Below are 27,428 nucleotides of genomic sequence, written 5' to 3'. Positions count from 1 at the left end.
TACGCTTTATGACTCTTCCTGCTCGTGTCACAGGCTCAGTGTGGATTTGAAAGAGGTTGGAAAAAAAATCTAGGTAATTTGCAGAACATCAAAGCAGAGGGAATGCCAGTATTAGTGTCCTCTGATGGCAGACCACTGATGGACTCTTCTGTGCTGAAAGCCATTAGCAGAGCTCATTCAGAAAGGGTGGGGCCGTGACTTTCCTGATAAGCAATTACTGAAGCATCATTCTGCCCCAGTGAATTGAGCTGTAAAATGTGCTCCAGAAGAAAGATTTCATCAAGACTCTTTGGAGGAACAACGGAAATACAGACATGAAAAAATAAGTATGAAAACCAGTTTTGTAAGGTATATAATAATAATAATAATAATAATAAAAATTTTATTTATATGTCACCTTTCAAACATAAAATGCAGCTCAAAGTGTTTCACAAAAACCCCAAAAGCAATACAAAACAAGAAAAACAAATAAAACATGGAGCATATTGAGGTACACGAAGAAATATTATTGAGAGTCAACAAAAGATTAAGATAAAAGATATAATAAATTATTAGAGGACCGCGAGCCATGTCAAAAACCCAAGACAATGACAGGATACAAGCAATGAATCAAGTCAGAATCAAATAGAACAGTAGCATAAATACAGTGTGTACAACAGTCTGATAAAGACGAGGTTCTTGATCTAAGAGAAGGCCAGAGTAAAAAGGTGTGTTTTGAGCTGTTTCTTAAAGTCTCTCACAGAATCTGATTGGCGGATATTCAGTAATAATGTGCTCCATACTTCTGGGGCATAGGCGCTAAAGGCTGCTTCAGCAAGTTTTTTTTGCATCCTTGGAACTATTAGCAGTATACGGGAGTATGGTATGACAGACATTGTGCTACGGATGAGGGTGCCATATCATTAAGAGCTTTAAAAAGCAATAAAAGAACTTTAAAATCGCTCCTGTCGGATACAAGCAGCCAGTGTAGAGAGGCGAGCACTGCACTGATATGTTCTCTTCTTCTTGATTTTTGTTAGTGCTCTAGCTGCTGCATTTTATACAAGTTTGCTAACTGATGTCACATTATAATGTGCGCGTGTAGGAGAGTTTGACCATGTAATAAGTAATCATACCAATACATTTGGGAATATGTCTGTCTATGATGAGGAACAAAGCAAACTAGTTTCAGCATTGAAGAAAGCAAAACATAACATTACACTGGGAAATCAACTTGGGAAAGCGTCATGGAAAATACTGTAGAGTATATAGTCACATTATCTATCAGATAATCAACTACTTGAAGAAAGCTTTAGCGCAGCCTATTTAGCTTTCTTTTTTGCCGATCTACTGCTTCACACTGTAGTCCAGTAGGTGGCGGTATTGCACTTGTAAACTGGTATACCAAAGAATAAGATTATTTTACACAGTCAACTCATTATGATACAATATTTGTGTTCACTTTCTGTAAACATGCATCAAAAGAATAGACTCCATATTTATATCAACTTGTGAATGCTATAAATACATGCATTTTTTAACAAATGCCAGTCCCAGTATACAGCATGTGCTGGGCAAATGATTGAATTGAAATAATAACGATCCAAATAAGGTAATGGAATGGTCGACTTTGCACTCAACAATTGACTTAAGTAAAATATTATCATAACCAATAAAAGCGATGGACAAATTAGACCGCAGAGTGCCGACTCTATTTAACATAAACAAGACTAAAACACTAGTGTTGCTCCTGACTCAAGCATATTGTCATTCCATTAAAGACCCTATAATTTAACCTCTAAATAGTGAATGCTAAGTGCAAGGAAGAAATTATCCAGGGCCCTAACATGGGGAGGGCCCATCAAATTTTGTTTTCTGAAAATTGAAAGTTTTGTGTCTAAAACAATATTGAGGCCTTTTGACGGCCCTTTCTCTCTCTAAAAGGTGCTTTCGCGATAGGGTTGGACAAAAATTATTTCTCTCCAAACGCTGAGAAAATGGGTCTGATTTCAGTTACTTGTGCATGTGGGAGAATGAATGTACTGAGAGGGGCTGGGCCCTACTGACACCATGATATATGTTTGCGTGATCAGGGCTCAAAGGCACTGCAGTGGGGCCAACAATTGCTGATGTAGGAATTTTTAAATTCTCTCTGTTGAGTAGACACCTGCTCTTCCTTCTGCACAGTTTTCAGCTGGAATAATATTTGACAAAAGCTTTCATTCAGAGTCTAGAGTCAAGCATCGTGGCGTTAATTAAGTAAGAAGTGAGGAACACAGTGTCAGTGCACTTTATAATGCAGTAATTATCCAGTCTCTGTCTGCAAGTTTAGCCTCGAGAAAAATTGCATAGGAGAGGGGGAAAGGAGGCTGCGGAAGAGGTAACACAATTCTCATGGAATCATGAACTGTTATCTGAGAAAGTGTTTCAGCTTTCTGAGTTAATACAAAGAGACTCTGGGATGAGTGTTAGGGTAGGGTTATTCATACACACATACTGTAAAGCAGCAGCAACAAAATGTCACAAAAGAACGGTCACTACTGTTCTCTTTTGGGTGTGGTCAGAAGTATGATGCTCTGTTACACCCAACAGTGCAACGTATTCGCATACAACGGTTCATGTGACATTTTACAAAGTTATGCACAATTTTTCGAGTAGAATTCTATGAATGACCAGCAACCAGCAACAGCGTAACTTAAAATAAGTCAACATTGACTTTTGGTTTCACACGTTTGACCCATCCCACCTCCCTATGTGGCCTTTGATGCTCTTTATACTACCTCACATGACTTCCTCCTTTGCTCATAATTACTGAAGCCACCAGAGATCGCTGCCTAATAATAAATGTAACTGTCTCATGGCCCCCGATTACGTGGGTTCTGTACAAATTATAGTGCATTACTTTTCGTAGGTATAACTATGGAACGTGAATGAGAACAGCCTGAACAGTACGGAGGCCCCTAAAGGTCACAGCAAGAACTACTACTGAGGGCTACTTTTGCATTCCCTCGCAATATGTTTTGCGTTAGCTTGCAATACTTTTCTTCTTTCATTCCTTCTGAGCCATATGTGTATTTTATAGAGCCCCCTAAAGGTCATGGCGAGAATTTTTTTGAGGACACAATACATTCCCTCGCAATGTGTTTTGCGTTACTTCGCAATATTTTGCTTTACCTCACAAAACTTTTCTTCTTCCATTCCTTCTGAGCGATGTGCCAAATCTCTTTCTCTGTCTCTCTCTCAAAACCTAACACGATGGCCGCCCACCATTGAGTCTGATTTCTGCCTCTTAAAGGAAGTTTTTCATTGCCACTGTCGCCAAGTGCTTGCTCACGGTGGGATTTGTTGGGTCTCTGTAAATAATATTATAAAGACCTGCTTTATAGGAAAAGTGTAATGAGATAACTTCTGTTATGAACTGACGCTATATAAATAAAAATTTAATTGAATGTTTCCACTCAGCTGCTTCCAGCGCAACGCCCCAGTATGGATCAGCTCATTGAATTTGACTTTGAACTGGGCATTAAGTATGCTGATATAGTACTACTGCTCAATAGGTGTGCATGGTTATGTAATTTGTGAAAGTAAAATTAAACGAATTCTTAGATCAAGAGGTCTCTCCAGAAGAAAGCAGCACGGTGATCTGCAGGATGCTGTCGGTTTCATTCACGAACAGTTACTGTACTCTGTGCTGTACTGGACCCCAGAGGGGTTTCACTGAGGAAGAGGGGACGTCTCCAGAGGCAGAATTACAGAATCTACCTCACAAAGCTTATCTGCTGTATTTGTATGAGTCAAAAAAATGCAACAAACAAGAAGTGCTGCAAAATGAGTCTGGTTCTGTCACAGAAAGAGCAGAGACACATCAGGAATGCAGACCAACGCAAGTTGGAAAGCTTTTTGCGTTTTTGCACAGGTTCCTCTGTTCTTTGCACAAAACAAATTAAAGTAATCTTCAATGCTGAAAGAGGTTTTGGTAGAAGGCCTGTTGCTGTAAGTGTGGAGCAATAAATGATGTTCCTTATACATACAGCTCCTACCCAGAAGTTTGATAATGTTCCTCTAACTATTTTGCAATGGACATCATATAAGGTGAGGTGTAATGCTAAAGAAATGCTAAATGCATTAACTTAAGAATCTCCACACTACCTTCCATTACAAATAGACATACGGCTCAGGAGGAACGGAAGAGGAACGCAAAACATATTGCAAAGGGAACGAAGTAGTCCTCAAAAAAAAAATGCTCCCCATGACCTTTAGGGGGCTCCATACAACAGTGATGTCTTCGAGTTCCTGTACATGCTGCAGTGAGTTTTTAAGCCAAGTAAGGTCAACAAGAACAAGACTTCAAGCTTTTGTTAAACTGCACTTAAAATAACTTTACTGGTCTTTTTATGCATATTTTAACCTATTTACAAACATGTATATGAATCATTTAGCTGCATGTTGAGGGACCTGCCTGCTTCTGAGGGGACAGGGATTGCTATATTTGCCACAAACGATTCAGTGGTTGCATGCGCTCAAAATTCATATATGAAATATTTTGGGAGCAAAAAAAGACCTTTGCTAAAGAAAACAGACGTGGCTATAGGCAGTCAGTGGATCAAAAATTATTGCTAGAGACATTTCAGTGGATCCAGCGACCACTGTTTGTATGTTTGCTAACACATCTCAAACGAGCACTTCACAGAACAAAGTTTGTCAAACGTGTAATCCACTGAATTATACCTCCGAGACTTCTTTCAAAATGATAAACTGCACCGAGTTTGATAAAGAGAATCAGAAGACCACCGGAAGTTAGGCGACTTACCTTTCAAAACAAAAGCATCAATTATATCATTCGCAAGAGAGGAGAACAGGAAATATTTAGAAAATGTCAGTCTCAGAGCAGTGCCAAAAAGTGAGAAATTGCTACAGAATGGGAGGTGTGCAGAACCTGAACAGTATGGGTCCTTCCAAAGTGGTTTACTTTGATTTGTTTAACACTTCGCATTTGATTTACATTAGGGGTTGCGGTGAATAGATAATGTAGCTGTGCACACTGCCAGTATCCGTGTACTGCCGGGAGGATGCTTTCTGGGCTCATTGATCTCACATTTAGGGACATTTTAGTTCTTTTCAGGTTGTTTTTAATTTATTGTTTGTGTTTCATTTGAATCCATTGATGTTTGCATCTTGTACATATCTTATACTGCTGTTAGCTTGTCAGGTAATTCCATGAGCATGTTGTGAATAGTGAAGGCAAATTTGATTGTGAAATCTACAACCTAAAAAAGTGTCACATTGTCTTGGTATTTTTATGATTACTTAACTGAAAGTAGCATCAGTTTTACCATTTACCAAAGGCGCTGTTATTGCAGGGGACATAAATAGTCTTCCTTGTTTAATTTTTTTTTAAATTGTACTTGATGAAAATCAAAGCGATTTACGAGTCTGGGGATTTTTATTTTGAAAGTCATGACCGGACGTCGCGTCTGTTGGGGTGTTTGAACCAGCCTGAAAGCAGTCCGTCCCCCCTGGCAGAGTGAAAGTTGTCTCCGCTCGGAAAAGCGGGGGTTCGGGACTCGCTAGTTTCCACCGCCGCTGCTTCACACGCTTTCTCCCGGAGAGATGAGGCGGAAAGAGAAGAGGCTGCTGCAGTTCGCCGGGCTGCTCATAGCGGCTCTTCTTTTCCTTCCCAACGTCGGGCTGTGGTCTTTGTACCGGGACCGAGTGTTCGACAACTCGCCGGACACAGTGGACGGAATCCCGATACAGGTAAGCGAAGCTCGGTTATAATAGCTACTCCTCCTGTACTGTTTCTCAAACTGGGGTCCTGGGACCTTCAGGGCGTCAGACCGGTAGAGACAGTCTTAGCTGCGGGGAGTCAGGACCATGGAGAGCGCCTAGATACGGCTGTTCTGCTCGGGTTCAGCACCATGGAGAGCGAGAGACTTTAGGATAACAGGCAAGAGAGGTTTCTTCGTTTCATAAAACTGCGGTGACAAAGCAGGGAAATGTCCAATCAGTCGACACAGTTTATGATTTTATTGGTTTATATAGTTTATGGGGTGATTCGGAATTAAAGCAGTAATTGTGAGATTTCCAGCAGCCCCTTAAGACAGCTTTAGAGGCACAGAATGGCAAGAAGTTAGGCGTTCATCTCCTGGAAAGTCATCTGAGCTGTTAGTCTTGCTTGCTGCTTGGTATTATTGATCTCTGCTCCAAACCGCGTGCTTTGCCGCTGTTGGATGAACTGCATCTAGAAATAGAATTTCTGATTTTCCTTTATGATAAGCAGCTGTAGCTGTTTCCTTTAGTGATCATGTTTTAATTGATGTTACAACCTTTGAACATCTGTTCACAAGTTATCAGATCATAAAGAGATGTCTTTGAGCAAAACAGTAAATCCTCACATTGGAGAAGCTGCAACCAGCAAAGCTTTTGGTATTAAAATCAATCTAGTATAATTTTTGTGATGAATGAATATTCTGTTGATCGCTAATCCTTCAATTGACAAGGAAACTAACAGCTTGTCTACATAAATTATTTTGAAGTACTTTGTCACTGGGATTTACAGCCCACTGGATGTGTCCAGCGTCTAGCCACAGTAGAAAAATGCTCTGATTAAATCACTGGCAGTAATCATTAATTCTTAAACACTTATCACATCTAGAGGACCGTTGACATCACATCAAACTGTCGCCAGATATCTGTTTATACTGTATGTGTGAGACAAAATGCCACCCTTAGTTTCACATCTGATTCACAATCACAGCATGAAACAGCCACGTTTCCACTTTAAATGAGCTCAAAATGATAAAGAGCTGTGCCAGTTCCGTTTGTCTGAGGGACTGAATGCAGATTCAACAGCCTAAGGTCATTTAGCATGATGTAACAGTCAGTATGTGATCTTACTCCATCCATCTGGTGATCAACAGTCACAAATATGACATAACAGCGGCAGGTTCAGGCAAAGGACTTTCCTCCTTCCTCCTTATTGATGCTTGCATTGATTTCTCCTGTTCTCTCACCAGAGCAGATGAGAGAAGGTGAAGTGAACGGTGAAGTGGGTTTTTGGTTGGCCAGTATTTGTTATTCTCAGTATCACTACATTAGGATTCATGGTTCAGTTGTAAGTTTGCTCTTCTCCTTTTTGAAAGAAATGCAGGGAACATCTTTTGAAAAGGGTTCCTGGAAAACATTCCTCACTCTCGCTGTAAACACATTTAATACTTTGTTTTAGCCTTTCAGTTGATTTTTATCAATTTTATCAATCAATTTTTACTGGAACTGATTTTCCAGTATGAGAGTCATTTATCCATAAGAATGATTTTGTGGCACAGTGTTATATATTGTAAAAATGAAAATGTATTGCTGTTGTAAACTAACTAGGTGCTTTGTGATGTGGAGCAAATTTCATTTGACATTCTGAGAGAACATTTAGCACAGATTGTATTTAATATCCCTCAAGATTTCAGCAACATAAAGGCTAATTATGTAATATATCTTCATTTCTGAATTGGATTGGAACAGTATTTCATGCTAAATATTCTGAGTGAGATCATATTTAGATTTATTCTGTTTAAACGGTGGTTCTAGACTCCCAAGGATTTCCAAAGTTGTTGACTCAAAAGAAAGTAAAAAACGTTAACCGGAAATCATTTTTGACCATGGCGAGTCGTTAAATTTAACTCTGTTTACGGTTTTTAGACGTATAATGGATGGCACATGCAGGATCACCCTGGTAGGTTGTCAAACATGTTGTATGTATGTTAGGGCTATGTATGTTAGTGTGGCTGAAGCTGTTATAGAGCAACAGAGTCTGCAGATTGAGGAAGTCAAACAAACTAGGTAGTTAGAGAGGCGGCGGAGTGGGTCGTCCACTAATTGCAGGGTTGGCTGTTCGATCCCCGGCTCCTCTTGTCCACATGTCAAAGTGTTCTTGGGCCAAACACTGAACCAATGGTCAGGCCAGCACCTCGAATGGTAGCTCGCTACCACTGGTGTGTGAATAAGAGGCAAATTGTAAAATGCTTTGGATAAAAGCTTAAGCAAACCTTGACCATAGAAGTGTCAGATCAGAAAACGCTGTTGTTTTTATGACGGTGATCTGTGACGGGTTTGGCTGCCAACAGGGGCGTCATATCAGAAAAATATGTGTCCTTCTGGAGGGTAATTACAAAAAGCATATTTTGCCGTTTAATCTGGAGGACTACACAGGACTTGTTTAAAATCAGTCTTGTCACTCAGGGTTGCATTGCCTCTGGACGGCTTTGTAGAGCTGTCCAGTGGGATTGTTATGTCTCTACTTCTCTACAATGGCTGTGCAGAAGGCTGGTGAGTAAAACATGATCACACCTGATACGGTAGGTTTGATGGCTGGACCTGTGATAATTAGACCCAAGTTGCAAAAAATAATTGTCCTTTGTCCATTTTATGTTTTTGGATAATTTTATTGAGGTATAAAATACAACATTTGAGACTGTCCTCCCAAGAACAATTAACCATTGTGTTATTTCATCATAAAACTGATTTATCTTTCAACAACATTTTGTAATGCTTTGGGAAAGCAATGAAAAATGATGCTGTCCTGCCGATGGGGCATCAGATCAGATCGTTCTAGAGGGCATACATATTTTGTTGTTTAATTTGGAGGACTTGTTGCAATATTTACGTTTCACATTGTCCATCCATCCATTCCAGTCTCTATTATCTATAGCCGTTTATCCTTAGAGGGTCGCGGGAGGCTGGAGCCGATCCCAGCTGACACCCTGGACAGGTCGCCAGTCAAAAACAGGGCTGACACACAAACAACCATTCACACTCACAGTCACACCAATTTGGAGTCACCAGTTAACCTAACCTTCATGTCTTTTGACCTTTTTTCATCCCCATCATTCTATACTTGCTTATGTTCACTTCATGTGGGATTGAAGGTAGCAATGAAAAAGACTCCCGTGTTTATGACTTGCATCATCAGACAACTCAAGACGGTGGTATGATTGTAGGGTTGGTTGTGTGGTAGTTTAAAAACACTGTGCAAGGTCAATATAGCACGATATGTAATCATTTAGCCTTTAACCTTGAACAGGGGGATTGGCTGAGGTGAAACATCCATGTTTGTTTGCCTTATCAGGCACTTTTGTATTTTTGAAAGTTTTATGTATTGGAGTTAGCAGAAAAATCAGAGGCTCTCCTGGCATGAATTGGGTGAAAAGCAGGGAAACACACTGGCTAGGCTGCCAGTCTATCACCAGGCAGCATTAACATTTGTCTCATTTTAGCTTCTAATATAACAGATCCTCTTTTACACTGCTGGAAACCGGCTGCAAGTGTTCATCTTCTGTTCTGTTTTTTTTTTTTTTCTTGTAAACCTTTAATACCGAAAGACAAATGGAACACAGGACAAATGAGGAAAAAGTAAGGAACAATATGTGTGTTTGTGTTGTGTGTTTGAGCGCTCCCTGTGGACTGTTATGGGTCCACTGAAGTAGACAAAAATCAATACCCTTAGCCCATTCAGCCTTTTCCCACATAAGTCTTGTTAGAGACATTTGTAGTGGATATTTTGTTCCCCGTGTTGGTTTCTGTCTGCTTCACTTGTAGATGACACACACACATCAGAATAAGATCAGAGCGTATTAAATACAAACAGAATGAGCTGCAGTCTCATTCATACACAATCTCTCCCACTGATGTATTGGATAAAAGAGAATATAAATATAAGAACAGCATTCATGCATATTGTTTTTTAAATATTTATTTACCCAGGGAGGAGGACAGCAGCGTCCTCGTTTACATTTATTTGGTTGCACTTTTTCACTAGTTGTCTGCTGTTTGCCCTAGAGCATTTTACCTCGATGAATTAGCAGTTTGGGATTCTTCTTTACAGCAGTAGTCAGCTTGGATTCACAGCAGGTATGATGGATAACCAATGGCAAAACCCAGTCATACCAAAAAAGTCAAAAAGTATCCAAACATCCATTGAAATTTCTCAGACCACTCCTGCAGCTTAATCCACTTCTCCACCATTGACCCACGTGCTCAGTATGTTCAGAAACCCATAGTTTCTCCAACATTATTAAATACATCACCTCCTCGTAACTCGTAAAACCTCGGCCAAAAGTAAGAGTATTCTAGAGTATCAGGGAAGGGTTTGACCCCAGCTGCTGTCCTCTGCAAAGGACCTTGGCTTCAGACTTTTCAGAGGCACAGTGGTGCAGTGTGCAAGTCCACAGTGGGCTAGCATTTTATACTGAAAAGATACATTTTTGGTGGAGTATTCCTTTTGGGGCAATGTAGCAGCAGCAGTTGAGGTTGGAGAGAGCATGACTGCCTGACGCGAAGCTGCTCTGTGGAGATGAAGTTGCACCTAACTCTTCGTTGTAACTACTGGCTATCAAAATGTGTTGTGTGGGTTATCCAGAGTAAGAGGGACACTGTTTCTGGAAGTTGCTGATGAATATTTCAAATGCCATTTTTCAATAATTTGAGAAAAAAACATCCCCTAAATTGTATTTGGGTAGCAATTTTTCTCAACATGTTAAAAATGGATGCTTTCCATGTGGCCAGTGTGGCTCCTCCCTCTCTCATTTGCATCCCTTCTTCAGGTCTTAACTCCTCCAAACGGGAATGAGCGAGAGAGATGTGAGGAAGAGATGGCAGGGTGGAGGAAATGTATTTACTAAACAAGACATCCTCGCTCACTCCAGCGTCATTTTGAGGAAACTGCAATTAATCATGAAGCACCGTCTCTGCTCTCCTATAATGTGTAGAAATGATGAAGTACTGACTGCTGTTCCAGTACTGATTATAGATCTATTCGCTGTTCTGGAACAATCAGCAGTATTTCTTTTAGTGTCCCATCAGATCAGACCAATCACTAAACAGACTGACTTTGAAGGGGTGTTGCCGTCTGGGAAAAAAACGTCCGTACAGGAAACATCTGTGGCTCTCTCCAAGCTCCTCTGAAGCCTTCTCCCTCCTCGTTCCTTCCGAGATCGTAACCTCGTCGATCACAGCGGATCATAGTGGACGGAGGAGCGAGGATGGGAGGAAGACTTAATTAGCTGAATGAAAAGCACTCATTGTTGATGTGGTATGAAATCAGATGTTTTCATATGTATTAGTCCAATGGTTAAGCTGTGGCCAGAAGTGTGAAATTGTTGAATGTTTCAGCCCAAACACAGCCAAGCAGCAGCACTTTATGTATCCTGTGTGATATGTTTGATAGCAGACAAACGCACCCTTTTCCCCGGATTTTCCGGTTTATGATCTAACGTCACCCGACAGTGGCACGAGACAGTTCAGACAGCGTGAGCTTGCTTTTCATCATAGTGATTGTAATGTTTCTAATATAAACTGAAGAAACTACTACTGGTTAACAAACACCCAGCTTGTGTGTGCATTAATAAGAGGACTGAAGAAGACAAAGTAACGCAAAAGTTACTTTTCCTGGTAACTAATTACTTTTATATACAGTAATTGGTAAAGTAATTCACTTACTTGTGAGAGAAGTAACTAGCAACTATAAATAATTACTAAATTTCAGTATCTTGCCCAACACTGCTGCTAACCATAGTGAGCACTGATTGCTGTAGTAGTGGGAAGGAGCAGCCTGTCTCTGGCTCCTGGGCTCAGTACAACACAGCACGACTCAGGCCCAGCAGAGCAGAGTAAGTCTGCTTTAGACGGGGAGATGTACAGTATGGAGGGGAGGAGGATTATGTGAGTCAGTGTAAGCCACATCTGTCCCTTAGTAGCCCCATGTTGAACGGAGCCAAGCTCAGAGGCAACAAACAGAGACAAGTCACTCATCTGTAGTCTGGATTCTGCTGACAGAGAGCCATTCACTCAGAGGGAGAGAGAACACTGCAGGGCTGCCACTGCTTCTGCCTGTCATGTGACTTAGAGCTTCATTTGTAGCTCTAAAAACCCTGACTCTTAGAAATTACGTTTGTATATTACTAAATTGCTTTCATAATTATGTTGTGGTAACCATGTAATCACTGCCTGGATTATGTTCATAAACAACGTTTCTTTGAGTGAATGAAACACTACATTTATGTACCGCGCATGCAAAGTGCAGGGCTGTGACACCAGAAGCCAGGCTTTGCGTCCAGACTCCTGTCTGTCTATTGGCTTAAACGCATTCTCACTCATCGTTAGGTTACATCAGAATACATCCAGCTTAAATGATCCCACTTTTGTAAAACTAAATCATCTTGATCTGAGATCGTTTTGCTGTTTTCAAGGTCAAGAAGGAACTTGGCTATACTCAGCTCAGCTCAAATTAATGTAGGAAATGATGTGTGTTTTACTGTTATATATTACATCAGGCAAAACTATACACAAAACACGATTCTACTAAATGCAGTTAATTGGAATAATGATCGACGAGGTTACGATCTCGGAAGGAACGAGGAGGGAGAAGGCTTCAGAGGAGCTTGGAGAGAGCCACAGGCGTATCCTGTACGGAAGTTTTTTTTTACCAGACTGCCATCGACGCCCCTTCAAAGTCAATAATAAGTAATATTGAATTATTGTCCAGTTCTATTTGTGATGTGAAAACTATAAACTTCCTTTGTGCAGTGAGAACATTGGTAGCTGCTTCATCAGAGTTTCAAGTATCTTTTTTGTTTCACTGTAGTGAAAAATCTGTATTTTTTAGCATCATCTCACTGGCACTGTACTTTTTTACGCAAGGAGCTGACAACACACATTTCTCCCACATGGAGTTAAAATTACTCATATAAAAGCTTGGTGTATTGCTGAAGTTTGGAGCTGGTTTGTGCAGCCTGTACAGAGCAGGGGGTCTGACAGTGGGCGCCTGTCTGTCAGCTTCGCCTGTAGCTGGGATGGGACAGGAAGCTGCTCCTTGAGCTCGAAGCGCAACGGCTCAGCACTTAATGGCCACCATACAGTTTTTCTGTGCTGTTATTCCCCTGCCTTCCTCTCCTTCAGACATGATAATAAGGAGCTTATTTGAACAGCTCAGATTGGTTTGGATGGGAGCCAGTGGAGGCTGTGATCCCAGCAGTGCCAACACAGCTGTAAATTACCACTGAACCCCCCAGCAGGTCCATCACACCATGCTTATAGCTCATGATGGGTTTTTGTGTGTTCCTTTGTTACCAAGTCAAAATCCTGTGCAAGGGTGCTTAGAATTTCTTTTTTCTCCTTGAGATTTGTCTTAAAGGGTCTGTTCACCCAATTTATAAAAAACACATTTTCTAACTTTCTTTCTTCTACGCCTAGTAGTGTCGGGCCACGCAGATGTTTCTGGTTTTATGTTTCTGGAGGCACCTATAGAATGGAGGTGAATGGGATTTTGTGTGTCCTATTCAAAATATTGGAAAATTGCATTTGAAAAACTCCACAGCAATGTATATTTACAAAAACATGATCCTGGTTACTTTGAATAATCCGCAGATCTCACTCTCAGACCATTCCTTTGGTAAAAAGTAGTCCCAATATAAACTGTTCACATGAACTGTTTGTCGCACACTACAGTGGCAAACAGGCATGACAGCGAACAAATCAAATCATGTGAATATGGTTGCAAGCCGCCTATCAGTTGCATTCCACTACTTGAACATTATACCTCTAATAATTTGCATCACTTTGTCACCACTATCTGTCATTGTCCTTGCACTCACTTGCAGCCATGCAGTATCCCTCCAATTGGCTGGACATGAACGTCCCATATAGTTCAATCAGACTGAACTCTGCACAACTTGCTGGCGGCAATTCATGACGGGAACTGCAGGAGTTCATTTCGCCCCTTCCTGAAATTAAAGGAGAATAAAGCTTGCACCTTTAGAGATTTGCTGAAATATCTTGGAGAACTTTGGAAACAAAACAACAAACTCCTGCAGGTAGCATTGAGTTTGATCACTGAGTATCAGTGATCTATTACAAGTCAAGAAGATAGCTTTAAAGCTTCGAAGCAGTCAGGTCAGCCTTACGATATGTACTTAATTTAAAAACAAAACAAACTCTGTCGGTTAGCAATAGTGTGTGCACATATATCAAAGTGTTCAGTAGCAGTAATATGAGTTTAAATTCAGATATCTGCATGTTTCCTAGCTGTATCCGCCAACAAGTTATATTAATAACCTTTAAGATGTTTGGGGGCTCTCTGCAGTCGGCTGTTAGCAGGTGATAGCAGGACTGCTTTTAGCTGGAAGTGTGTTTGTGTGCAGTTGTGCGGTTTGCCCTCCCTAGTGTGTGTTAGTGAAGTCTTTTTATGTCTTTCAATTTATATGTGTGAGCTGACTGTGTATCTGTCCTTTTAGTGTGTACCGCATGGTGTGTGTTTTCTTGTTATTTTGTTGTTTGTTTGTTTACTGTGTGTGTGTGTACACGCAGACCAGTGCAGATACAAAGCCTGCAAGCTGAAATAGAAGCAGAGTACTGAAGAGAGAGAGCGAAAGTACACTGTATGGTCATAAATATGTGGACGCCCTAAAATTACACCCATGTGTGATTGTTGAACATCTCATTCCAAAGCCATGGGCATACCTGTGTATATAGTCGCTGTGTTTCCTTTGTTCTTTGTCAGATTGTCCCAGTTACTATGATGGCTCTGGATTCTCTGCCTTTTGATATATATCTGCCTGCCTGCCTGTTACCTGTTCGTTGCCTGTCTGCCAGCCAACTTGTGTACCTGTCTGCCTATCCACCAGTCTGCCTATCTGTACCATCAATATCTGAGCAGAAAGTCTGAGACCGCAGGAGGCGGAGGATTCCATGAGTCCTGGCCTCTCTCTGGTCCTCTGCCTGCTCTCTCCCTCTCAGCGTGGCTCTGGATAATGATTCCTTTTGGGAGATAATGGACTGTGCAGCGCTCCTCTTTGAGGGGGGTTTGGAGTGCCTCGCTGCAGGAGGCTGTGCCTGGAGGTCCTCTGCCTTAAGCTCATGTCTGGCCCAGACAGGACAAAGAATGGATGCCTAGAGGAATTTGCATCGGTATCACAACAGGGCTGCTCAGTCCGGCAGATTGTTTTTAACTACCGCTTCCCTGAAGCGGTAGTTAAAAACAGACACACCTTATCTGTTATTTGATAGTATCTTTCATGACTCAAGTGGGATGATAATGTTGCTCTCTCTCTGCTAAAAGTGTTAGCAGGGAATTGTTTGCTAACATGATAGCCACTTTAAAAGATGATAGGACTGTGTGTCTGTCAGCTTTTTGTGGAGTTTTTCTGCCCTCTAGTGGCCAGAAAATCAATTAATGCAACTTCAACATATTTTCTACACAGCAACAAAGCATTTTTAGCCAGTGTTGTGACTTGTGAATGGAACAACCTGAAACGTATTCATCTCTCTCTAGCCTGGCCTGAACTGAAGCAGTAGTAGGTCAGTTAGTGCATGCTGAAGTTTCTTGTTCTCAGATGAGGTAATGGGAGAGTTGTGAGCCTCCAGCACAGATTGACTTGTCTGTGAAGTGGCTGAAGGTGGAGGAGGAGGAGCAGAGGGATGAGGTGGAACAGAAAAGACAGGTAATTCTGTCTCTGGGGTTTGAGGTAGACCTGTCTGTGATCTGACAGAACAGGAAGGGGAAGAAAAAAGAACAGAAAAGCTTCCTTTTCTCACTCAGCAGGATGAGAAGAAACAGAAAAGGGAAGTATTGACCCAAGGTGGTCTGATTCGTCCTCCTCAGAGAATGAATGGGCAGCTCTGTTCTTATCAGACTTACTGCACTGCTGGTAATACCAGCTTTTCCTCTACACCAAACAAAGGCAGTCCAACAGTAGTCCTCTATCTGTCCTTGTTCACTCCTCGTCTTTGTTCAGCACCACAGATCTGAAAGGAGCTGAAAACAAGCAAAGTGTAGTTTGTTCAAAAGTGGGTGAAATAAGAAAGTAACGATGCCTTGCAAAAGTGCATAGATTTTTGGAGATGATATTGATTTTGAGCCATCAGCTGCTAACAAAAGATATCATGAAGCTTAGCAATGTTTGATTTTTTACTTTATAATCTGCTTTCCTTTTTCTGTTAATTATTGTGCAACAGTGTCACAACTTCCCTCAATGCAGACAGAGTTAACTAAGCGCTTTGGGGCAAGCAGCAATGAAGACAACTTGAACTCCATGATGATAAATGATGACAAACACAAATGGGCAATAACCAAATTAACTAAATGTAAACAATAGATGACTTTGATATTCTTAAATCCTTACCACTAATGGGACAAAAAAGTAAAGTTTGTCTTGAGGGTGGTGCCGGAGGAACCACAGTATCATTCGTTTCAGCAAGTGCCCCAAAACAACATATGTTTACGTTCAAGTGACAAAGCCCTCTAGCGGCCGTAGTAATTTTGACAGGCGCAAAGGAGGAAGTAAGTGATGTTTGTTAGGAGGAGGCTGGGGTGGATGGATGGGTCAACAAAACATCAGACTTTAACACAGGAGATTGTTGTTTGTTTCCTGTTTCCACCCGACAGTAAATGCTTCATTTTAAACCATGTCCACAATGGTTAACCAAATGTTTATTATTGGAATCATGATGACAAAAGTCCCCTAACATTATCAAGTCATTTTAACCAATAAAGTACTTATTCTAACCCCAACCCACAATCTTTTCCTAAACCTAACCGAGTCGTTTTTGTGCTTAAACCTAACCAAACCTTAACCATAGTGTTGTCACGTCATACAACTAATTTATTTTTCAACACTGATACTGTACTGTACTGTAGATATTTATAATAATTGTACAGTGGGTGCATACATTTTGCATGCTTTTCCCACTGGGCATTGAACCTATCTCAAGCATTATTACTCCCATGCCTGACTCATACAAGTCAACTTTGTGTAAAGACAAGCAGCTGAGAAGAAAGTAAAGCATTTTCTAGACAACTCTCTGGAGATAGAGCCAGCAGTAGCTTATACTGTAAACACAAACAGATACTGTGCATCTGCTCTTTTACAAATGAAAATACAAAGTCGTTCTGTTTTGTGATTTAATTCTCATTTCTGCCAAGAAACATTTCAAATATTTAGTTTAAATATTTATTGTAAATCATTGACTTGGAAGTTTGATTATACTCTTGGGAATGCTTCTTGCTGCAGTAATACAGGATAACAGCCTGGGATACATATTGAGATGATAAATAACATGCAGAGAGCAATACAAACAATACCCACTCTAATGTTTACATGTGTTGTGTTCGTATTTAATATGTTTTTATTGTGATGTATGGTTTTAATGTAGCAGTTCCCCTGAATCCAAGACCAATTTCTCCTATGGGAGACGATAAAGTAACGTTAACCTTAACTTTACCCCTGTGGGATTTATTCAGAAAAGGCCTACCAGGGGGCTTTCAAACAGATACGACACAAAGCATATGGAGGCTGGATGGCAACCATTCTAACCTCTTGGGTTTAACTTTTTCTCTTCTCCACTGTGCTTTAATAGAAAGTTTAGAAGGTACAAGTGAGCCCTCAGAGGTCACTGCCATTTTGTTCTGATTTTGCTGTCACTTATTTCTCAGGAGAAAAGTTTCTCCCTTGTGCCATAATACAGCGACTGAAGAATAAAGCCACGGCCACAAAGCATGATGAGGTAACTCTTTTCAGAAAAGGTGATTCCTCAGAGGTTAGCATGGCATTTTCATTCGCTGTGGTGTGGGTTTCATTCGTTTTTGAGGTGTTGAAGACCTTTTCAAGTCTGGTCAGGTGTGAAGACATTTTCAGAAACCAGTGGGCGATGCCACAAAATGGTTAGCAGATATGTAAGTAATAAGTAAGTAATGTAGAACAATAAAGGGTAAAATAGAATCAAGAGTGCAGTACAGAGTAGAGAAGAAGATCTTTCATATTCCTAAAGGGCAATTGAAAGTTCGCTTACTCCTACCAACTGTAGTTACTGTTGCTATGCTTCTCATTTCTAGCCAACAACTTTCAGTTTTGTCAGCTGAAATAGCAACTGTCACTGGCCGATTTTATCAGCTGTAGCTAGTTAGCTACTTAGGCGTTAGCTTCATGAGTTGATTGAAAACTCATTCTCCAGCTGGCTTTTTAGTGTTTCAGGCTGGTTTCATTTTAAAACGAAAACCTTGGGTTAAATATGTACTGCATACATGATGGTACTATGACTAACATAACATAATACTAGGACTAACTGATGAGTTTGTGAAACGTGACGCTATCTCGGGCTATATCGAATTCGGTTGGGGTTGCTGGAGTGTAAACTTCTGCAAATCCAAGCAGAACAGAGCCACTTACGGTACCCTGAACTCTGAAGTAGTAGCATCTTGGCGCCTACGTAACGGATGTTCAAATCCTGAAGTGGGGATTTTTTATAACCTGTAACCCCACATAATAATGTAGTTAGCTCATGAAATGCTCCCTGGCTTTGGAAGTAATAATAGGTTACTACTGTAGGCAGTAAGCTAGTCAGCCTGACATGCTAACATTTGCAGCTTGCATTAGAGCAGACGAACACACTGTTTACTCTGCTATTAGGAGTTTCAGTTGGGTCTGTTCTTGCTAGTAGCAACCCCTACTGGCACAGTTCCATAGCAGCATAACTGACATTGTTACATCCAGCCTTTTGTCAGTTCCAAGCAAATATTGACACGCACCTTTAATCCACTTCCCAAATGCCCGTGTTCGAGCATTATCTGGAGGAACTCCTTTATTACATCTGTTTTGAGATTGCTGATTTGTGATTTAGTAGAATAAAATTTTTCTATGATCAGCTTACTGCAAACCAAGCTAATACAATATTCTCAGTGACTGTTGAATTACTCTTTAATTACTCTTGGGATAACTCATTTGACAGCTAAGTCTATACTTTGGTGAATCCAGTTTCCTTGTTACTGTACTAACTCATTTTTACAATAGCTTTGGTCTAACTCTTGTTTACGGAATCACATTGCTTTCTGATTTGTAATCACTATCATTTAATTTGTTGTCCAATACTGCACTGGGAAAATGAGCCCATCTAACCCTGTCTCTGTCTGTGGTACTGACAGAGTCAAACCCAGTTTATTTCTTTTACATTTTGGCAATACGTCACTTTCTTTTTAACACACACACACACGCGCACGTGCACACGCACACACGCACACACACACACACACACACACACACACACATATACACACAAATCCATAAAAATACTTCAAAGTGGAACTCGTAATGTTGATCCCCACCCAGGGACAGATAGTTTGTAAGCAACAAACATTAGATGTGTACATGAATAGACCATTAAAAGGCTACAAGTTAATTAGTGATCACTCATGCAGATGAAAATGGCCACTTCCCTCTCTTTCTCTCCCTCTCTAAATGTTTTTCTCAATAAAGTATGAAGTTCCATTGAGGCTTGTCACTTATCAGACACAGTGCTTTGTAATTAATGATTGAAAAGTTGATGGAGACAAAACATGGGCTGCATGGCTCGTGGTGTCGTTCCTGTCACGCCCTATTAGCTAGTTTATGCTACACCTTGAATATTGATGGAGTAGAAAAGTGCCCAGAGCAGAAATGTTAGTGGCAGCGTGAAGCCTCGTCCCTGTGATGATGGCCATTAGGAAGGCAGCAGCAGAGTACACAGCGGGGAGGCAGAGAAAGCAACACAAAGAGTAGAATAAGGATGACTGTTTTATTTTCCTTTTTGTAAAATGTGAATGCCACTTAAATCAGCTTTTATGAGTTGGTGATGTGGATGAGAAAGGATCAGGCAACCCTGGAGGGTTTGGTTTAGTGAGGCACTGTGAGACAGAAGAAAAATGATGGTTAGGTCTGCTGAAAGGTTTGTTTGAATCTTTTGAACAATAGAATGATTTCTGTATGTTTGGAATTCAACTCTAGGTGTTATGTTGTAATTAATACCCCACTGAGCCCAAAATAGTGACGTTGGCAATTGATCTGATTTGGTCCACACACATCATCGGACTTGGCTTTGCAACCTTCCTCCCAGTCAGGGTTGAATGGAGTTAGGTGATGCCCAGCTTTGGTGAAGATGTGTTACTATGAGCGCAGGGAATTTATCTTAATATAATTCATATTTAAAGCTAACTGATTGGCCACTAGGGGGCAGAAAAACATCAAATATACAGTGTACAGTGCGTTTTATCAGATGAGACTGAAAATAGTAAATGTGCAGTAAAACCAAAACAATGAGCTAAAAGAGGCAAAAAAGCTCTGTAGAGCTGCAAATTTGTGGTTCTGTGGTTTTTGTGATAGAGATATCCGTTAGGTTCAACAATGATATAAATATATTGATGGGTGGAGTTTTAAAACGCATTTAATTCAAATATACCACAAACTGCCTCTCTGTTCGCCGCACAGCCTAGCACTTTTACCCTTAGTCTTATTTCTTGCAGTTTGCAAAAAGAAATCCTTCTAGTAGAACAATAAAGAGAAGCACTGATGAACAGCAGTTGACCAAGAATAAGAATCTCTGTTTACTTGTATTATGGCTTTTATGGCATTACATTCTTGTCTGTTGGACTCACTGTGGGTGTAGAAATGAACCTTTGGCTCTTTTTTTCCTTGTGTCCTTGTTGAACTTGCAAAAAGGCTTCTCTGGTAAGAACTTCTAGCTCTTCGAATTCCGAGAGACTGACACCAAAACTCAATTTTGCAGAATATGAAACACCACAGCAACTGTGCTCTAGTATGATCAAACTGAAATATACTATTGCTTATACTGGACTTTTAGTATGAAGTTCTTGTACTGCATTTTCGTGTTATTCATTGACTCTAGTTTGGTTTCCACTGTAACCTCAAGAGAAAAGGAACTCCCTTTAGCGGTGCACTGGGGTGATGCAGAATGGGAGTACATTCAAACTAACCTGGAACTGAATTCCAATGAACTGAAATGAATTGAATGAAAATGTATGCGCCTCTATAGTGGGGAGGAAATGGATGTTCCACTAGAATGCTGGGTTAATTTGGTGTCCGGTCTCATTTCGTGCATATTAGTGTTGAGTGATTACGGCAGCTTTTCTGGGAGTTAAATTCCCCTGGCTGTTTGTTCTCTGCAAGGTCCTCTGCATCTGATGGCAGAGTCACTTCCTTTTAGTTGGAAACACACAGATGGACTCTCGCTTCATGTCAGGTCCTGTGACACACTGAGAGGAAATATGAAGCAAAAAGAGGAGAGGATGAAGTTGTGAGACAATTATACTTGCATTTAACAGAAACAGAACATGATGACAACCAGATTCTGATTTTTAGCCTGAATCTTGTGAGGAAAGTTACTTTAAGTTTTACTTTCTAAGTTTTGTCTTGCAGACCCAAATCAATGCTGAATAAATCTCTATGATGCTTTCCATCCTTAATTTCAGCTTGTGTAGGATGCAGGATGCAGGATGTGTGGTGGCTGATCCGGTTCAATGACCACCATCAGTCAGAATAATTAGCTGCTAATTCTTTTTAAAAGATGTGGCACTGAACAATCGGGATGCTGATTTTCCACAATTATTTCAACTTAAATGGCTGTGGTATTGAAGCTTTGTGTTTCACATGTCTGCTCTGGTGCATCACATCCAAGCAGCAAGCTCCTGTGCTGAAAAATGAAGCCAAAGCGGAAGTGCCAAAAACTGCAATTCCTCACATGGCCGCTTGAGGCTGGCTCCAAAAGCGAGTTTTTCGAACGAGGGGTGAATTTTTATATAACTCACCCGTTAAAATTATATTAAAGCTTAAAGTTATGCATAATTAAGGGCCTGGCTGCTTTGAGTGACAGGTGGGTGCCGCAGCAAACAGGCTTCATTCGGCCCGCCTCAGCTCCACCCACGCTCCACCTCTCTGCCCATTTTTGGATTAGCGGAGTCAGGCAGTGCCATTTGACGACCGGAGCCACCACACTGAGCTTCACAATGGCTCTTCAGAAACCTATGGGTGATGTCACCGAGACTACGTTCATATTTTATACAGTCTATGATCACATCCAGGCAGTCTGTCAGTCAAACTGTCTGTCTAACCTCTCATTTTCAAAACTTCGTTTCTGTCAGGTTCATTGTCATATTAGCCACAATTACACAACGTATATTTACATTTAGCTAAGGTAAATAAATAGTAAGTTCTAAATAGTAGCTCACTCACTGGCCACTTTTTTAGGTACACCTATAAAATCTAATGCAATCCAATACAACAGCCCAGCCATAAATTCGACCTTTACAAAGATAATAAAGTTCAGATTGACACCGTCAGAGAGGTATTAATTTAACCAATGTTTATTAATGACATTGTAGTTTACAGTCATGTTGTACTGGACTGCATTATATTGAAATGTGTTTCTAATATTCTTTCGCCCCTCATGTTTGTAAATTAGGTGTGCAAAACATCACTAACACCTCTCAAACACCTAGCATAGTACGAGTTAAGATCCAAAAAGGCTTGATCCTACATTTCCTATAATGCAAATCGATAGTGTCAGTTAGACTCTCCCTTCCTGGTAAATGCCGACCTCTTTCAAACTCCATACCTCCAGCTTGTAACAAAGGCTTTCTGTTACAGTTCTTTCTTGGTGTCTAAAATCAGAAGACTAAATGTATCTCCAAATCTAATAGACAGATTTGAAAGAAAGTGGGCAGTTGATATTCACAGTCCCCAGAGGAGGAATCACAATGATTTTGGCAACCACTCACCGTTCCTTTAGCACCACCATCAGACCCAAATTCGCCCTGGTACGCAATAAATTTCAAAATCTATTGGGATTCACTTTGCCATGACATTTTTAGTCCACTAAGGGTGAACTATGTCCATTTTTGTCATTACATGAGCTTTTCCCCAGAACTATCTTTAGGCCAAATTATCCACTTTGTCCTCAAGACACACAATATTGGCTGAGAACATTTACGCTCCCCAGAGGAAAAACTCTGTCCAACACTTTAGAATTGTGCAGTGTAATAATCATTGCAGCCTCTAGGGGACACTAGGAACGATTTAGACTTTAGCTGCCTGTGTCCCAAACCCATACTACATACTAATTCTAAGCATGTTTTGAGTACAGTATGTACTGTACAGTAAAGTAACACAATTATTATAATTATGTATGCTCAAAACAGCAGTATGCATACTAAAAATGCTTCATTTCTGAGTTTTCTGTTTATGTACACTATTCTCCCACAATGCAATGCACAAAGGAAGTGGCAGAGATAGTCATAGCTGCAAAACAATGTAACAAACTGCAGATGGTCTCGAAAGATCTCAGTAAATCAATAAAATATGTGAAAATTATTTTGCCCCTTGTATGAAGTTTAATTGTCAGTACAGTATAATTTCCTGTTAGTATACATTTATTGTATACTCACTACAAATAATAGTATACTATTAAGATTAATATATAGTATATACTGTATACAATTGGAATGTTGACACAGTGTTTATTTGTGTTTTCTACACTATCTGTCTCTGAAATGTCAAGCAGACTGGAAGCAAACAGGAAAATAGAGAACAGCTGCTGTAGGCACTTAACACTCACTCAGAACACACACTCCCATTGCTCACCATAGTGGTTTGTTTGACTGTACTATGGTCTCAGCTAACAGCCTGGTTAATGGTATTCCATGCAGTCAGATGTGTCGTTTGTGTTAACAACATTTCACTAATTGCATCCTCCCATGGAGCTAATTAATTTACCATTGTGCTGTGATCCTATAATATCTTGAGTCACTGAAAGTAATTTCTAACACGGAGAGAATTTCATAAATGGCTGCTTTTGCATTTTAATGCTCAGTAGAGAATAATAGCTTATGGTGATGAGGGTGTGTATGTGTGTGCATGTGTGTAACAGCAATGAGATTGAATGTAATTTTCTAGGTGTCATACGAATAAAACACAGATTTGTTTGTCCTTTGTGTAAACCCCCAAATGTCAGTAGCACACTTTAGGAAGAAAAATAAAACTCATGCAGATTTTGTCTGACAATTCCTCTTTTACCACCAACTGAAATTAGTCTGTATTTTAAGGAAACATTTCTGTTTTCAAGATAACTAAGATATAAAAGCATAACATCCTTTATTGACAGTCAGTGACAGGCTAAGCAGCTGAAAAGGCATGATGGAAGTCTTAATGATTTGTATTTTTTCTGTGTGCTCTTGCAGGGGATGAACCAGATGAGGAAGGTTGCTCAGGTGGGACTCGATGGTGTGCGGCGGACAGACTGGCACGACTACGAAACAATGAGGAGAGATGCTGCTCGCTCAGGTAGGTCCAAACTCTTTGCTGATGCTGCAGTTTTGTTTGGGCATGTTTGCTGAGAACATCTACTCTGTTTCAGCACAAGGCCACACACACACACGGACACACACACACACACACACACACACACACACACACACTGCAGCACTCTAGTTCTAAGTCTTTTTTTGTCTGTTAATTCCTTCCAAGTGGATTTCTCTCTCTCGGAAGCAGTGTGAATCAATTATGCGAGTACAGTTCTGAGTTCATAATTAAACACAGTTAATCTTCCACAATAAGCATTGATTCGGCCCCAGGCCTTGAGTGGGAAACATACCTTTGCCTTTTTATTTATCACAGATGTAACAGATATAACTGTTTTTTATATGGTATTAGTTGGTACTTAAGTGGCAAATGAGGTGGATTTGTGAGAGACTACCAAGGGGTTTGAGACTCTTAAAAGATCTTACAGTAGATTTTGTGGACAAAACTATGGTTTGGGGTTTCTTTAAGAGTAATGGAGAGAGGCACATTGAGTGACTATAGAGTTGCGAAGTTAGGGGAGCTATTTTGGGCTCCCCTGGTTCCGTAAGAAAATGTCCCATTCATTTTCTCTATAGACAATGACAGTTCCACAGCTTGGATTGGCATGGGCTCCTGGTTGAATCATCAGTAGAAAAGATAAACAACTGGACAACTGTAAACAACTGTCTTTGATAAAAGCCGAAAGTACAAGTCTGTGTACATATCAACGTAAAGAGAGAAGTTACCTTCGACTCCCAGGTTGTATTTGGGTAACAAACATCTAATAACAGAGCTTCTCCATAGCAACGGTGACTGAAGCTCATGGGTGTTGTAGTATTTAGAGCCAATTGCCATGCCAAATTAAGGGAAATAAAACATGATTTCTCAGAAACTAAGTTGAAATAATGGTGGCCATAACATAAAACGATAGTGCTGTTAAATTATCCAGGAGACTCCGATATTTCTATGTTGAGAAAGTGAAGATATCATTAAAAGAAAATTTTAAAATGGGAATTCAGAGTGCGGAAAACTACTTCGGGAACCAGCTGCACCTCCCACTTTGTAACTCTATAGCTGTGTTGACACAATACCTGCACATTGGATGTCAATCAAACTGGGACTTTGAAATGTCACTGCCAATTTAACTTCACCAAGAGGCATCAAAATGCCTTTCTAAAGGTTTAATATTTATTTTCTAAGATCTTTCTAGAGCCATCTCATCACTACCTCCAATTTATTTAAATTTACTTTGTGCCTGTGAGTAGAGCCATTCCTTTGTGCACTGCATTGTGGGACAATAATGCCCATGTACAGGACACTCAAATATCAAGAGTTTGTATACTGACTCTTTTTAGTGTCATTTAGTCAATTTAGACACAGAAAGAGAGACCAAGCGTCTGTCTCAATACCCAAACCTCTGAAATAATACCAGGTACACTGCTTTAGAGCAGCATTCAGACCTAAGTGTATCCCAAAATGAATGACAAGTTGAAGTATGTGTGCTCATATGAACTATGTGTACACAGTCCTAAATTATGAGAGTTCTAGCAGAAACTGCAGAGTTTTCAGCAAGGGATTTCAGATGTCAATTAAATCACTATAGAAATCTGTAACTCAGTCAAACAGAATCTATTAAGAGAAATATTTCTTAGGGTTCAGACTTGCCTGAGACTACAAAACATAATTTAAGTGAGCTATGTAACAATTTTATTATGCAGGGAAAAGTACAACGTTAAGTATAAGAGTTTATCTCTGAAATGAGCCATTAAAGTGAGAAGTTATTCTCCACAGTTATTACCTTCAGGAATATAGACAGATCATTTCTGCCTAATGGAACAAGGCAGCTCACTTTAATTTGATGCTCTCCTCTGACTATAGATCAGTCTCATGTGTCTTTGTGTGTTTGTGTGGAGTGCATTGATGAGTGGCTAATGAAACATGCAGCACAGTGTAATTTGATGCACTCCAGAAATGAGCTCAGTTTTTATAATCTTTATGTGTCGAAAAGGGTTGTTAGAGAAAGATTAGGTACATGCTTGGGTGTGCATGTCATACACCTAAGCTAAGTGCTATATATGTCTATTAATATATCTATACACACACACACACACACACACACACACACATACTGTATATATAGGTATATATTGATTGTTTTGAATGTGAATATTTGTTGATTTTCTTAGTCTTATGTTATCTGAATACCTTTGGGTTTTGGACTGGTCAGACAAAAATTATCTCTTCTTTTGGCTGCTCCCCATACATCCGGGCTTGGGACTGGCAATTAGGAATGCACTGGCTTGTGCATCCCCAGTGGCTGGGGAGCAACCCATGGTTCAGTGTCTTGCCCAAGGACACTTTGACATGTCGACAGGAGGAGGTGGGGATCGAACCGCTAACCCTATGATCAGTAGACGACCCACTCTACCACATTTATTTTTTACTTTTATAGACCAGATGATTAATAATTAATCAGGAAAATAATCAGCAGATTAATCACTAATGAAAATAATCGTTCATCACAGCCCTGAAAAAAAAACATTGTCTGTTCTTGATTGCTGTGATCCCTTGCTGAGTATTGTAAGGAATTACAATGGTTAAAGGGGCACCAAATTGTGTAGGTACAATAAATTAATTATCAGAATTATCAAAGATAATAATAAATAATATCTTTAATTAATAAAGTTCCTCAGAGAACCACTCTTACAGAAGAGAAAAAAGCCAATTAGCTGATCAACGGTTTGTATGATATCTTACGAAAAAGTTATGCACAATTTTTCATGCGGAATCCTACAAATGTCCAGCAACTAGCAAGACGTGTACTGGACCTTTGTTGTCATGGTAACAATAAACACGTGGTTAATGTTGTGAAACGGTCGCAGTTTGGTTAGGTTTAGGCACCAAAACTACTTGGTTAAGTTAGCCTTAGGGTTAGGTTTAGGGTTAGGCAGACTTTGTGTTGTAGCCGCTGGCGCTAATTAAATATAGTTGCAGAGTTATAGCAGGCTCTTGCGTCGCTGCTGTAAAATCAGAGAGTTTGGTCCTGCTGCATCTGCTCCTGGCAGACTACAAACCTGATCTTTCTCATTCTGGTAGGCCAAGACCCAGGAACAAAATGTTCACTTGGTCAAACATCAATGGCAAAAATCTGTGTTTGTATACATGGACAGTGTACATATAATGACTAGATGGGAATATCTGTTTTTGGTTATTCCAGTCAAATGAATACATTATGAATAAAGGTATCATATTCCTGCAAATTACCCAACATTATCATAACACAGTCATGGATGTGCAACACTGCCT

At 40.2% G+C, this 27,428-nt stretch overlaps 1 protein-coding gene across 3 annotated transcripts in view; it reads left to right on the top strand.

Moving 5' to 3' along the window:
- The first annotated feature begins 5,474 nt into the window (after nt 1–5,474).
- The window catches only part of LOC122888695 (polypeptide N-acetylgalactosaminyltransferase 10-like), a 76,441-nt gene continuing 54,487 nt past the window's right edge, over nt 5,475–27,428 (top strand). For all 3 annotated transcript variants that reach the window (XR_006380761.1, XR_006380760.1, XM_044223434.1), the window contains exons 1-2: nt 5,475–5,736; nt 24,023–24,125. Coding sequence is in view for 1 of the 3 variants with exons in the window: in XM_044223434.1 (XP_044079369.1) it covers nt 5,590–5,736; nt 24,023–24,125 (250 nt within the window). In the remaining 2 variants the exon portion in view is untranslated. The remainder of the gene's footprint in view (nt 5,737–24,022; nt 24,126–27,428) is intronic.

This window comes from Siniperca chuatsi, linkage group LG14, assembly GCF_020085105.1.
Source record: "Siniperca chuatsi isolate FFG_IHB_CAS linkage group LG14, ASM2008510v1, whole genome shotgun sequence".
NCBI classification, from domain to species: domain Eukaryota; kingdom Metazoa; phylum Chordata; class Actinopteri; order Centrarchiformes; family Sinipercidae; genus Siniperca; species Siniperca chuatsi.
Note: the sequence above shows the minus strand (reverse complement) of the source record. Positions and strands in the feature narration are given on the sequence as shown.